We start from the raw sequence: 14,586 nt of genomic DNA on the forward strand, positions 1-14,586 counted from the left end.
GGTGGGCAGGACCCACAGCTCTGCTCTTCTCTCCCCTATGCTGGTTACTGCACACTGTGGCCATAAGCCCACCTTTTGTCCAGAACCTTCAGGCATTAGGATTTCTTTTTAACATTTCTCTGCCTGGCCTTTGTGCACAGGCGCCTTTCCCACTTAGGCTCGTGTGGGAGTCTGCAGAGACAAGGTTCTCCACAGCTCTGTCCACTGAGGCTCTGACACTGACTTCACTAATGACTAACTGCCGCAGGGCTTGGGAAAGATTCCTCAAGACGTGCTAAGAGATGTGCTGTCCTGGGAGTGACGGGATCAGGCTCTCCTCTGGATGACAGGATGCTGAGGTACCTGACAGCTGAGCAGCAATGCTGCCAAAAACACATCCATCTGAGATGCAGTACAGAAGTAAAAACATTTATTTATTTTTCATCTTTAAAACTCTGGTCCCACAAGGTCAGCACAGTGTTGACCCTTCAAAAAAAAAAAAAAAAGAAACCTTTCAACTGAAGGTAAGATTAAGCCTATAAAGAAACTTGAGAGGTTCACTGAGGAGACAGCAATTTCTTATAAATCAGTACTCCTGATGGCCTGGACTTCCAGCTGACAGAGCACCTTCTGTCAGTCTCTGGAGGAAAAAAAGAGGCTATCTACATACAGATAGGTCCCTCCAGAAGCCACCAGAGAAAAGTCAAGTGGGCCAGCTACACCATGAACCTGTGAGGCAGGCAGGCTGGTCTGGCCTGTGATGCCTCATCTTCCCCATAACACTGCCCAGCTGGCATCCAGAGCTGACCCACCTGAGGGGGTGACTGGTTGGAGGACATCAAAACCAGGTATGCAGACTGCCTCCCACTGCTGCCTCCAAGGCTCAGGGCAGGGAGAAGGGGGTGTCAGAGGCCCTCACTATGGCTGTTCCCTTGCAAGGCTGCATTAGTGCAGGTCAGCATGTTAGCAGAGCAATGTATTAACATGTTCAAAAGCTGCTTAGTCCCTCCAGTGTCCCCCGACAGCCCACTCAGGCTGCAGCTCAGGACCTGCAAGCAGTCAGGAAGGCCTTCTCTGGAAAGCACCTGACAGCGAATCTGGGACACCTGCCAACCCGAGGCAGAGCGGAGCCCAGGCCACAAACTCGACCCATTCTGTGCTTTGGGGGCTGTGTTTAATAAAGGTCACTTGAAGGAAGAAGGCAGGTCTGGCTCCCTCAGTGAGGACACATGGGCTCGGGGGTCCTGGAGTGTTTGCTCCTGCCTTCTGGCTGTGCAGCACCTGAGCCCCAGCAACAGTGTGGCATGGTGCCAATCTACTGCTTCTTGTCACTCAGGCTCTGGCTGTTGGGAGAGCCTGGCAAGGAGAGGGCAGTGATGCTCCAGGGGCCAGTAGGAAGCACTTTGCCTCCTGCCGCTGGCCAGGATGAGGCAGCTCCTTCCCAGAAGTCCACTGAAGAGAAGTTGTGCAGGTCAAAACTGGACCCAGCCTGTGCCTGGCTGAGACTGGCTGGAGGGCGACCTGTGGTGGAAAGACAAGGAGGGTGGAAGTATCCAGCTGTCACAGAGGAGACAGAGTGGACATCTTTTGGGGCTTGGTTCTTGACCCAAGACAACATTTGGTGAGAACCACAGAAGTTTGTGGATGGAGGTCTCAGGCAGTGGGGACTAGTGAGAAGTCTTTAGAGGTAAAGAGCGTGATGCCACCCAAGGCAGGTGCCTTGAAAATGCCCAGCCAGCCATTCCAGGGAGCTCAAGGGAACAGCTCTGGCCCCACCCAGTCCAGAAAGCTACCCTCCTCACCCTGGAGATTTGGTGAAGTCGCCCCAGACATCAGCAGTGGCAGCAGCAGCAGGCTTAGACTGTGGCCAAGGTTCTGTGGCCCCTCCTAGTGATGTCCCCAAGTTCAGTGAGAGAGGGAGAAAAGAGACAGGGATGTCAGAAATATTCTTATGGTGACCTCACTAACTGAAAGTGGCCAGTCTTATGATCCCAGGCAGCTGAGACACAGGGAGACATGTTTTGGGGACAAGCTACTCTCCAGAATGGGCCACGTATCCATCACTTTTTTCACAGGCCTTTGGTGGTCCCTAGAGAGAAAGCAGGAGCCACATACAAGGTGGAGGGAAAAGTAGAGAAAGCCTCCGCAAACCCCACAGCCCCTCCCAGAAAGTCTGCAGCACCACGTGGCCACACACTGCCACGTAGAGCGTTCTAGCCCAGCCACCCAGAAGCCTGCCCTGCACCTCTCTCCACACGGGCAAGCCTATTCGGCCTCCTGACACCGTCCCTATGCTGCTAACGGCCACATTGCCATGTCTCATCTGCTCTGGGCTGGAAAGCCAGATAAAACCAAGGTCCCCAATGGGAACACTTCACAGTTTGCTGAGTGCCAAGTGTGTGCATTATCTCATTTGAACCTCACCACAGCTCCTTGGAAAGGTCAGGACAGGGTTAGGTATGTTGAGTTTCAGTTTTCTTATCTCTCATATGATTGAGTGGATGGTTTCATAGGCCCGAGTGAGCCTATAGTTCTAGCAGCTCAGCTCAGGCTCAGCACACAGTGTCACTAAAACGCCAATGAGTAAACCCAGCTGTACCACTCCACTCCAAGTGTGGTACATGGCACAGCTCAGGCGATCTTCACCATAAGCACCATTACTACCCCATTCCACAGATGGGAAAATGGAGGCACAGAGAAGCAGGCCATTACAAGCTCAAAAACAATGAGCTACAGTTTGAACTCAACCACTGTGATTCCAAAGCAGACAGCACCAGCAGCTGGCAGATGTCTGACACCATCTTGTTTGTGAACACGCTTACTGTAGGCCGTGAGCACTAGGATGGAAGCCACAGAGAGCAATGGCTCCACGTGGTCCTGACTTCAGCTTTATTACGGTTTAGGAAGGTGATAAATGCATGTTCCAACCTGCTTATTAGGACATTGCTCCATCCCTCCTGAGTCAAGGAACAGTAGTTCTATGGTTTCTCGGGCCCTAACCCTTCGCATGCACCAGGGAAGCTGAGGCACACAAGAATGCCCTAAGATCAAACTGTTGCTCCTGTCCCTAGTAATGCCAAGGCCAGTGGTCCTGTGAGCACACTGTGGACAAAGTGCTAGAAGATCGACTCCGGTACCAGGCAGAGGCTGATTGCTTTCACCTTTGGCACTCTCCTGGTCAACCTGACATGGCTGAGGTTGGGAGCCTGACCTCCAGAGAGAGGAGCCAATGTCAGAGACCCTAAGGACCAGGACCAGGCACGCAGGAAGGCTTCCTGCCTAGATGTGTTCACTCCAAACCTGCTGACAGCTCTGTGGACACTCCCAGCCTGCTGAGGAAAGGAAAGGGCTCCTCAGCGCAGCCTACTGGGAGCAGCCTCTCTGCTTCCCAGCACCTGGTGCTGCACCAAGAGGCCCACACTGGATCTCCCCCGTGGCTTCTGCTCACAGTGGCACACTGCCACACGCACCTCTCTCAGGACAGTACTCCTCACAATCTGAGCCTTGGTCATGCTCTTCTTTCCACCTGGAATGCCAACAGTGGCCTGCTTGCACAGCACAAGCTCCTCTGGAGACACCTCCCCAAGGGGGTGATGCTGGCTCTAGTGATAGGGGCCCCATACATGTGGCCTGTGCACCTGTGATTCACCTTTGCCACCACATATGAGCACAGACCACTGGTAACACACCTAGGCCCTTGTACCAGCTCACTGATGACCTCATGGTCACTGCCTACCAGGACAGGCACCCTGAAGGGGAACCTCAAGTGTATGCAGGACACACTCTGGTGCCACCATTTAGGCACATACACAGGTACAAAGCACGTGGGGGAAAGGGCAGCCGCATCACCACAGGGAACGAATCTGTCAGGAGAGATGCAAAGGTCACCCCAGCACTCACCTGAACCACAAACAACTGCTGGCTGAACCAGAGAGCCCCCCACAGACAACTGCTCCCCGGAGGGAGGGATGAGGGTAGAGGACTTGCCCCCTGGAGGAGGGGGAAGCAGGCTCAGCCCTCCTGTGCTAGTGGGCCTGGCTCTTGGGGTCCCAGCTGCTCCTTCCTTCTTTCTCATGTTCTGAAAAGGAGAGAAGAATGCAAATGAGCCATCATGCGAGTCACCATGTGCTGGGAAACCCATGAGGACCTCAACATTCCCATACAGGAGCAGCATGAGCCACAGAAAACCCATCCCAAGTTCCCATCTAGCGATATGGTCCGTGTTAAAACCCAGCGTCTCGTCTCACTTCTCATCAGAAAGTACACATCAAATTACAGCCATACACCATTCTGCCCCACAACAACAGCCCAGATATTGCTGGGGAACACTGATAAGGACAGAGCAGCCAGAACATTCACGCATGGAGGAGCAAGGGAAGCCAGCCACTCAGAGTGTTCTGCCGCAGCATCCAAAGGCACAGACAGTGCAGCACAGGGCTCTGCAGCCCCATCCTTAGACAACCAGACACGAGCCTGGCCACTCACAGTGGCAGTACCTGGAGCTGACCCAGGTGGAATCCCCTTCAGTGTCCATCCTCAGTGAAACAGATGAACCGGGAACACACACACAAACGCATGTGCCATCACAGAGGGCGAATGACCACAGGAAACAACATGGGTAACTTACAGCATGACACTGAATGAGGGGGATCACATATAAAAGGGATAAAGTCTCCTACACAACTCACAGAAGCGAAGCACAGACCCAATCCAGGCCATTGGATGTCAGAGCAGCGCAGGGGCTCCTAACGGGCTCAGTCTTCTACTTCCTGACCTAGGAAAATCCCATGCTTTTAATCTGAAGTATTATGTGTGTGTGCGTGTGTGTTCGTACATGTGACTGAAGGTGCGGGCCAGGGGTCAACACTGAGGGTCATCATCAGAAACACCACCCACCTCATTGAGTCTGATCTCACTGACCTGGAACGCACCAGTTAGGCGAGGATGGCAGGCCAGTGAGCACCAGGGATCCCTCTGTCTATCTCCCTAGTGCTGGGTCTATAATCATGTATGTATTGTTCTGGGACATGACCTGTCTACGTGGATCTTGGGACTTGAATTCAGGTTCTTGTGTGTGTAAAGCAAGTATATGACCAACTGTCACTCTGTCCTGCATTTACCATCCTGGCACTTTCCTGTACGTGACACTTCAATACAACATAACAAAGCAGTGAGCGCCACAGGTGAGCTGGAAACCAGCATGAGCCACACTGAGGAAGACAGCGGTCCCTGCTTGTGAGCACGGCAGAGGCAAGTCCCAGCATCCTCCACGTGCATCCAGCTGGGCCACTTATGTCTAGTCCTCCTGTCCTGGCCAAGTCCCCTCAGTCTTTCATCTTTTACAAAGGGATATGCTGAAGTCAGATGAGAAGCGCCTGGGAAACACTACCTGGCCCACAGCTGATGCTCATTAAGTGTTAGTTTCTTCCAAGCAAGAGAAAGAACCACAGTGCCACCAGTCCACTGGATTGGACTTGTATTTTCTCTCAAGGGCCAGCTGGCCAACTTCAAGGTCCCAAAGCATCACCAGCATGAAGCAGGAAAGAGAAAGAAACGGTAAGGAAAGAGGAAAAGCATTATTTCAGAATCACACACTTTCTCCAAACAGATCCTTGGTTCCCCCAAATGCTGCCCAACCCCACTGCCCCCTCCACGTTGGCAGCCAGGGACAGAGCTTGTCTGGGTACCAGGTCCACCCTAACCTGTCTCTATGCAACAAGAGCAGGCAAACATGCTGGATGCGGAGCCACATAGGAAGAAGACTCGAGGAGCCAGGCCAATACCACCAGCGGAAGCTGCCCAAGACTCCCAGCACCCTCCTTGACGCCTTCCAAGTGGGAGTGCTCCCAAACCCTCCTCACTCAGGCATGAGGCCGAGAGACAACTTGAGGTAAGTACACCGACTTCCCCGACCCACGCCACAGCCAGAGTGGAAACACCAGTGCTGGTACTGAGTGGCTGTTCCCACGTGCCCGCCCACAGGTCACTGCTTCCAGGAAGCCTCCCATGGGTTCCTGCATTATGGGCCATGTGCTTTCTCCAGAAGCCCTAGCACCAGGGTGTGCTCTGGTCATAGAGTCTCTCCTGCTATTTTGCAATCACATCTGTACATGCTCAGCTCAACCTGGAATGCCATGGTGAACCCAGAGAACCTGGCATGGGGTCAAGATGCTGGATCAATTCTGGCTAAATGGATGGAACTGGCCTATGAAGGGTTTGGGGGGGCGGGGTTTGGAAGGCTTTGGACTGGGTGGCTTCAAGTGCCACAAAGCCATGGCCCACACAGCCATGTGAGGGTGCCACTCACTGCGATGTTGATCTTGATGGTCTGGCCCTCCTTGAAGCCCAGGTCCAATTTGGGGCCTTCATCTGGGTTCTGGGCTTGCTTTGCAAACTCACACTGCTGCTTCACCCACCTGGGGAGGACCAGGGGAAAAGAGTGGTGAGGCGGGAACGGCAGCTGCCCTGCTGCTGCTTCCACAAGGCCTTCGCTCCAGGAAGCCTGTGTGGAGGCCAACTTCTCAAGCAGGGGTTCAGATGCCAGCTTTGGGACTGTCAAGCATCTGGTGGACATCAGCTCCTTCATCAGCATCATAGTTTAAACTAGAGGTTCTCAACTTATGGGTTGTGACCCCTTTGGGGGGGGGGGTCAAACAACCCTTTCACAGGGGTCGTAGAAGACCATTGGAAAACAGAGATATTTATATTACGATTTATAACAGTAGCAAAATTACTGTTACGAAATAGCAGTGAGAATAATTTTACGGTTGGGAAGTCACCACCACTTGAGGAACTGTATTAAGGGCCGCAGCATCAGGAAGGTTGAGAACAACTGCTCTAGACCAAGTTCTTAACATGGAATACGTGACAGGCTCACTCATATCCATGGATGCGAGAGCCTGAGGTTCCCTTAGCCCCTGCCATGGTCTGTGCCTCAGGCTCCCTCCTGGACACTCCTGTGCTGAGACAGGACAAGTGCCTGAAAGCAAAGGGCAGCATAGTGATTCCTACCTACCTACAATGCTACTAACAGCCACTGGGGCACGGTGTCCACACAAACGGCTAGGCACTGTCCACCTACCAGCAGGCAGAGGCAGAGCCCTGAGGGTGCCCCATCCTTCACAAAGGACACCAAAGCTTCTGCAAGGTGGCCTGGAAATGTTGGGCCCTCTTGGGACATTATAAAGGAGCAGACCCTTAGAGCTGTAAGAGCCTGAGAGGGACTCTGGCAGTTCAGAGGGCACTGAGGAAAAGCTAGGACACCGAAAAGGCTAGGCCAGCTGACATAGGTGGCACACGGCCTTAGGGACCAGGAGAGCAGAGAAGGCAGCCTGGAGGAGGACTGGCAGGCTGCTAGCAGACAAAGCAGTCATTAGACACCTTAACCAGGAAGAACAGTTTGTCCAGGAAAGAAGGGAGGAGAAGCAGGAGACAACACATGCCCCCAAGAGGTACTCACTTGAAATGGTCCTGTAATGCCACGTTGAAGTCAAAGGCGTCCCCTCGGTCCCCAAAACCAATCCCAATAAAAGCATGTCGCCCTAGGGGGTGGGGGTGGAGACATCCATCAAGCTCACATTTTCAAAGGCAATGGTTCTGCACAGAAGAGCCCCCCAGACCCCTCATACCGTTTCCATCTTCAATGCGGACCACGAAGTACCTACTGGAGTCAGTCACACTCTCCACAGCTGTCCCAGGGAACTGGTCTACTGGGGCCTGTGCGAAGAGCTCCCCTGTAAGTACAGGGAGAGGCAGGTGAGCCGGGGTGCCCCTCCAGCCTGGTGCTGTTATGTACTACTAGGGCTTTCCTGTTGGGAGCCATGCCAGTCTAGGAGCCTCCTCCAAGATCCAACCAATCTGTTCTTGCTGTTGACAATGCCAGCATGAAATGACAGGAGAAGCAGGGTCACAGAAGGCAAACAGGTCACATCTGTCCAAGTGTCAGTAGTTTTTTTGTTTGTTTGTTTGGTTGGTTGGATTTTTTTGGTTTTTTGAGACCGGGTTTCTCTTTGTAGCCTTGACTGTCCTGGACTCTCTTTGTAGACCAGGCTGACTCTCTAACTCACAGAGATCCACCTGCCTAAGCCTCCCGAGTGCTGGGATTAAAGGCGTGTGCCACCATGCTCGGCTGTGTCAATAGTTTTTACTTAATTGGTAAGTATTTCAAAATCAGACTGCTTTAAAATATCCCCCACCAGGGGGGAGGAGGGTGAGGCTGCAAAGGGCCTCTCTCTGTTATCCTGGCTGTCCTACAACTAGCTTACATAGACCAGGCTAGCCTTAAACTCAGAGATCCATCTGCCTCTGCCTCCGGATGGGATTAAAGCCATGCCCAGCATTGGCTTTTCTTAAAGACTAAAAGTTCTGCCATGCTGGGCCTCCATCCCCACATAGTAGCTCCAGGGTAGGGCTGCCACCACCCTTTATCTACTTATATGGCTGTCACTAAGTCTGAGTGTGATGGGCCCAGCACGGGTATGTCACACCTTAGAAAGGCCTACCACCAACGAAGGACTATAAGAGGAGCCAGCAAGCCCTGCAGAAAGGAAGGCAGTTATGGGTTCACAGAAAAGTCTAGAACATGCTAGCTCAGGTCAATCTCAGAGACTAGGTAAAAGGACAATAGGTCTCAAGCTGCAGCCTTGTGCTTGGCTGGTTACATGGCCACTTAGCATGCACGGCTCTGTTTCCTAGCAAGGCATAAAGCAGGCATTGCAGGGCATGCCCACAGTCTCTGCACTTGGGAGGTAGAGGCCAAAGGGTCAGAAGTTCAAGGTCATCCTTGGCTACACAGTTCCAGGCCAACGTGGGCTAAATGAGATTCTGTCTCAAAAAGAAAGAAAAGGCTAGTCGGGCATGGTGGTGCATGCCTTTAACCCCAGCACTCAGGAGGCAGAGGCAGGCGGATCACTGTGAGTTCGAGAACAGCCTGGTCTACAAAGTTGAGTCCAGGACAGCCAAGGCTACACAGAGAAATCCTGTCTCAAAAAAACAAACAAACAAACAAAAAGGCACCCTTGTGGAGTGTTACCTTGTGAGCTCTGGGTCCCCACACCTGACCACAGATCCAGGGGCCTTTATGATGGGCTCCAAGAGTAAAGGTCTGCTAACGGTGCCCTCAGCGTCTGATCCAACATGCCCTTGTTGCTTGACAGATTCTCTTCATGCTCTGGGATTGTAAACATGACCGCCAGTGATGGCCTAAATGGAGCCCGATGGCCCTGGAGCCTGCAGCTTCTTTTTTTTTTTTTTAATGGTTTTTTGAGACAGGGTTTCTCTGTGTAGCCTTGACTGTCCCGGACTCACTTTGTAGACCAGGCTGGCCTCGAACTCACAGCGATCCGCCTGCCTCTGCCTCCCGAGTGCTGGGATTAAAGGCGTGTGCCGCCACCGCCTAGCTTAGAGCCTGAAGCTTCTTATCAGCTTACACCAACACCCAGTTTAGTACTCTGGCACTCAGAGTTGCCTACAGGCCTTTATCTTGTAGAAGTGGCTCTGCAGGGTGGTGAGCGGCCCGGCTTGGCCAGGGCAGCCTCTCTCTTCCATAGGTGGAAGCTCAGACAACCTAGCCCAACCCACATCCTGCGCCTTTACCCGAGGTCCTGTCCTCCAGCTTGATGTAGGCCACCTTCCCTTTTGAAGTGATCCGCAGCCGGCCACTCCATGATGGCTGGTCCAGTTGCCACTCTGAGGCCCTGTGAGGACAAAAAAAAAACACTGAGGCTCCTGCTTATTCCTCCAGTGCTCGGAAAGAGAATGGGCAGAGCCACTGTTCAAGAACACAGTTGGCAAACCTTTCTTTAAAAGCAAGCATGGGCTGGGCGTGGTGGCGCACCTGTTTAATCGTTTAATCCCAGCACTCAGAAGGGAGAGGCAGGCGGATCTCTGTGAGTTTGAGGCCAGTCTGGTCTACAGAGTGAGTCCAGGACAGCCAAGGCTGTTACATAGAGAAACCCGGTCTCAAACAAACAAACAAACAAACAAAGCAAGGACTGTAACTAACATCTTAGCAGGTCACACAGCCTCTCCTGGGCAATTGGACTATTCCGATGACGCAGTGGGAAACAGCTGTAGGGGAGATAAACATGTTTTAATCTCAAGTATGGGATGGGGAACAGACTTGTGAGAGAGCAGGTGATGTTTATTCACTTAGAAGTCGAACCACTTTGTCGGGGGCTTGGTTGTTGCCAGCTGAAAACATCCTAGAACAGACTCTGAGAGGAGATATATGTATGAACCCAAAACAGGAGGCTGGGCATTTTTGCAACTTGGTATTGTCTGGCTGTTCATGGCTCCACTTGGAGACACTCCTAGAGAACCGCTCCAGGGAAGGCGTCAAGGCTTTGGGCTCTGACTGAGGCTCCGGGTTCCGGTTGCTCCAGGTTCCAGCAGCAACCTTGGTGGAATTGCCGGTCTGCTGAAATCCTGCTGACCACGCCAGGAGAATCGTTCCTAGGAACTGACACCCGGAAGGTTTCGTTCTTGTTTTCTTTAATCTCCTTTCCCTCTTGTTTAGGCTGGTGGGGTTGTAAGGGAGGTGCGCTCGTTTAATAAGTTCATAGTAAAGTACACTTGTGAAGGAAATTGAGCCTACAGACAGCAGAAAACTGTGTGTACATGCCGACGCTGTACATGATATTGCTGTGTCCCATACAGGGGCTGGTGAGATGGCTCTGCAGGTAAAGGCAACCACGCCAAGCCTGACAACCTGCGTTTCATCCCTGGAACTCCACACGGCAGAAGAACCAACTCGCACCAGCTGTCTGCTGACTGCCACTCATATGGGAGCGCATGCACAAAGACAGGCATATAGACAGACACACACACACACAAATAAATGTAATTGAAACGATTTCTTTCTGAGATGGGGTTCTCAATGTGTAGCCCTGGCTAGCATGGAACTCCCTTTGTAGATCAGGCTAGCCGTAAACTCAGAGGTCCACCTGCCTCTGCTTCCTGAGAGCTGGGATTAAAGGTGTGCAGCGCCACCATTGGCCCTACACGGTAGATAGGAAGAACCAACTCCCCCAAGTTGTCTTGTGACTTCCACATAGATGTGACAGGCAGGTGTCTACGCACACACACACTAAATAAGTAAATAAACTTAAAAAGAAAAAACCCCACCTTATTACAGGGGCTGGAAAGACAGCTCAGTGGTTAAGAGCACTGGCTACTCTACCTGACGACCCAAGTTCAATTTGCAGCATCCATATGGCAGCTCACAAGAGTCTGTGACTCAAATCCTAGGGGATCTTTTTGATCTCTTCGGGCACCACGCACACGTGTGGTACACAAATATACATGAAGGCAAAACATCCATGCACATACAAAAAAATAAAAATAAAAACAAGCCAGGTGTGGTGGCGCATGCCTGTAATCCCAGCACTCGGGAGGCAGAGGCAGACAGATCTCTGAGTTCGAGGCAAGCCTGGTCTACAAATGAGTCCAGGACAGTCAAGGCTACATAGAGAAACCCTGTCTCAAAACAAAACAATAACAAAAATTAAAAATAATATATATACTCTTAGCTTGTGTGGATTCAAAACGGTAGTTTTAGCAGCAAGGAGTTGCAGCTTGCTGGCCCTCACTCTGAAGACCACAGACCTTCTCCCAAGTGGGACTTCCTTTCCAGCTTCCTTTCCTTAGAGGAAGCAGCTAGGGACCTATTGTTTCTGTTATGACACCATGATAGCAAGCTGCTCAGACCGACACAATCCGCTGGACGCTGAGACCGTGTTGGAGGAAGTACAGAGGGGCACAAGCTTTGGCAAAGAGAGCTTAAAAGTGCATGCATGTACAGGGGAGAAAACAGGGCGGTTAGGAAACGCATTCTAAGATGTATTCCAGGCAGGAAGAAACAACAGTGGAACAAAGACCCTTGTCAATGCCTTCTTTGGCGCCTTTAAAAAGCAAAAGTGGGGGCTGCGGAGATGGCTCCGAGGTTAAGAGCACTGTCTGCTCTTCCAAAGGTCCTGAGTTCAATTCCCAGCAACCACATGGTGGCTCACAACCATCTACAATGAGATCTGGTGCCCTCTTCTTGCAGGCAGGTGTACATGTAAGCAGAATGCGTATAAATAATAAATAAATAAATATTTTTAAAAAAATAAAAAAAGCAAGAGTGCCCTATTTTAGTAGCAGCAGCACAGAGAAACCCCTAAACAGCAAGTACCCTGGGTATTTCCAAAAGGCTTTTCTGGGAAGTTCCTACGCAAACGTCAGCTCTCTGGAACTCTAGGCGGCAGCTGTTGCAGGGAGGGCCACACATGAACGCAGATCCGCAGCTAACAACACAGCGGGCTCAGTTTCTGTTCCCCTCACTGGCACAGCGGGCTTTAGATTCAAGCTAAGGAGAGGCCTAAAGGTTAAGTGCAAGGCTGGCAGTTTCGTCCATACCAAACCAGCCTGGCTGGATACTTGGTGGCCCCACCCTCTCGAGGACCAAGACGAGCTAACCCTAGCCTACTGGTCTCCGCACATGATGCTAGAAAGGAAAGGGAGCAGCTAGGGAGACGAAACATGTACTGAGCTAACTTGAGGAACCGCGCTTTATCTCCAGAACCTAAAAGCTAGACGTGGCTGGGTACCTGTAAACCCCCCACCATGTGGGGCAGGACAGAGACAGGAGGATCCCTGGGGCTCGCTGAACAGCTGGTCCTACGTGAAATAGCAAACTCTAGGCTCAGAGACCATCTCAACGGGAAAACAGAGTGAGAAGGCAAGACGCTTGCTGGGCTTCCTGTGGCTTCTGCACGCGTGCAAATGGGCACACACACACACACCTGCACATACATCGTAGAGGCAGTAGTAGCTTGGTGACCCGCATCTTTGTTATTTTAATACTATTTTAAACCGATCACATATACACAGTAAGTGTTCAGTAAGACACGTGCTCAGGAAACTTGCTATGGCTCATAAAGGACGTGAAGTTGACATTCCAACACACTTGAGGTAACAGACTACCAAACAACCTAAGCACACGCTGCCTTCAAGAGCAAGACTCCATCACAGGACACAGGACACATCGTGTGTTACCAGCAATGCCTTTTCTAAATGTACCTGTCATCTTGTTTGGATGGGGAATGCAAGCAGTACGGGAGGTGTCCAATTTTGGGTCTCCTCTCCTACAACAGAGTCCTGGGTTCCCTTCCAGAGACACTCCGTGTGTTTACAAGCATTTGTGTTTGTTTGCCTCGGGTGACGCTTACTCAGGACAAGGGCAGTGGGGTGCTCTCAGCAAGCCGTGTGTTGTCATCAGGGGTGAAACTAGGGTCAAGAAAGCCGGAGATAGGACCGGGCTTCCTGGGCCGATTCGCCGGATGGGTCCTTCAGATGGAGCCAGGTTCCCTCCCCTGCCCTCCGGGTGGGGATTTCCCACGGGTGGCAGGGTTTTCAAGGATCCCGTCAAGGCTGTCGGTTAGCGCTGTCACACGACTTGTAGAACCCGCCGAGGGAACCCGCAGCGCTCTCCGGTCCCCAGGAGCTGGCTGGGACGGTTGCCCGGGTCCCGCTGACGCTCACGGCCAGCGACCCCTCAGGGAAACAGCCACAGGGCTCCATCCCTTCCGCCCCTAAACGCGACAGCCTGCCCTCGACCCCCGCAGTGCATGCCGGGATGGTGTGGAAGAGAGTAAGTCACCTGTAGCCACGGTTGGTGGCCCGCGGCGGGATGCGGTAGACATGGACCTCGGGCTTGACACAGAGAACCGACTCGTACTCGTTCTCCTCCATCTCGGCTGCCAGAGCTCACCGGACTTCCGGCTTCTTCCCCGCCCCTTCGGGACCGGAAGTGACCCGATTCTATATTGAACAGAGGCTCCCAGCCTTCGGTCGCTCCCCAGTGCCCTCTGCGGGATACCCTGGATCCTGCAGGGATTAATCGCCACTCGAGATGATTAATCCCTGGTGCTGGGAGCACGTCCTGCCTAATGCCGAACCTGGTTGTGGTTCAAACACTATACCCTAGGCCAGGCTGGCTGATATGCGAGAGGCCCTGCAGCCTCTCCCTCCTCCAGCCCTCCTCAGCGGAATGTCCTCCTCTCTGCTAACTCCAGAAGGTTTTCAGAGGCTTCTAGAGAAATCGCACTCCACCACCCTCCCTCCTTTTTGTAACCTACTATGTACCCAAGGCCCCAGCGGCTTAGCTCAACAATAGAAAGCAAAAGCTTTGAACTAAAGTTCCTGGGTGTTCTAGTCACTGTTCTATTGCTGTGAAGAGACACCACGACCAAGGCAACGCTTATAAAAAAAAAAAATCACTTAACTGGGGGCTTGCTTACGGTTTTAGATGGTTAGTCCGTTATTATCATGCCGGGGAGCATGGCGGCATGCGGGCAGGCATGGCGCTACAGAAGCAGCTAAGTGCTTCACACGGTGATCCTGGCGGGGAGGCACAGAACACAGAAGACAGGGTGGGGGTGAGGGGACAACGACAGTAGTGACACACCTCCTAATAAGGACACACCTCCTAATCCAAACACTTCATCAACTGGGGACTCAGCATACAAATATAAGGGGGCGCATTCTCATTCAAACTGCCATATTGCCAGGAAGGCCACACCTGCGTGAAACATTCAACAAGGTTGATTGACTGTGAAAAGCTAGAAT

General features: G+C 52.2%; 1 protein-coding gene across 1 annotated transcript; it reads right to left on the reverse strand.

Annotated features, from left to right (window-relative positions):
* Window positions 1–1,344: 1,344 nt before the first annotated feature.
* Window positions 1,345–13,774, reverse strand: Necap2 (NECAP endocytosis associated 2). The gene is made up of 8 exons (XM_051171327.1): window positions 13,619–13,774; window positions 9,574–9,674; window positions 7,608–7,712; window positions 7,439–7,520; window positions 6,287–6,395; window positions 3,880–4,057; window positions 1,782–1,866; window positions 1,345–1,500 (listed from the first exon to the last, which is right to left on the reverse strand). Exons 1-8 carry the CDS (start codon window positions 13,708–13,710, stop codon window positions 1,452–1,454), a joined length of 801 nt encoding a protein of 266 aa, XP_051027284.1. The 5' UTR covers window positions 13,711–13,774; the 3' UTR covers window positions 1,345–1,451.
* Window positions 13,775–14,586: the final 812 nt, after the last annotated feature.

Source organism: Acomys russatus, chromosome 29 (genome assembly GCF_903995435.1).
Source record: "Acomys russatus chromosome 29, mAcoRus1.1, whole genome shotgun sequence".
Lineage (NCBI taxonomy): Eukaryota > Metazoa > Chordata > Mammalia > Rodentia > Muridae > Acomys > Acomys russatus.

Excerpts from the sequence above, each read along its gene's own strand:
- Necap2 (XM_051171327.1), bottom strand. The coding sequence starts at position 13,710 with ATGGAGGAGAACGAGTACGAGTCGGTTCTCTGTGTCAAGCCCGAGGTC. Across the intron at positions 7,521-7,607 it reads CCGCATTGAAGATGGAAACG|GGCGACATGCTTTTATTGGG; the intron begins GTATGAGGGGTC and ends CCCACCCCCTAG. Across the intron at positions 4,058-6,286 it reads CCATCAAGATCAACATCGCA|AACATGAGAAAGAAGGAAGG; the intron begins GTGAGTGGCACC and ends TCTCCTTTTCAG.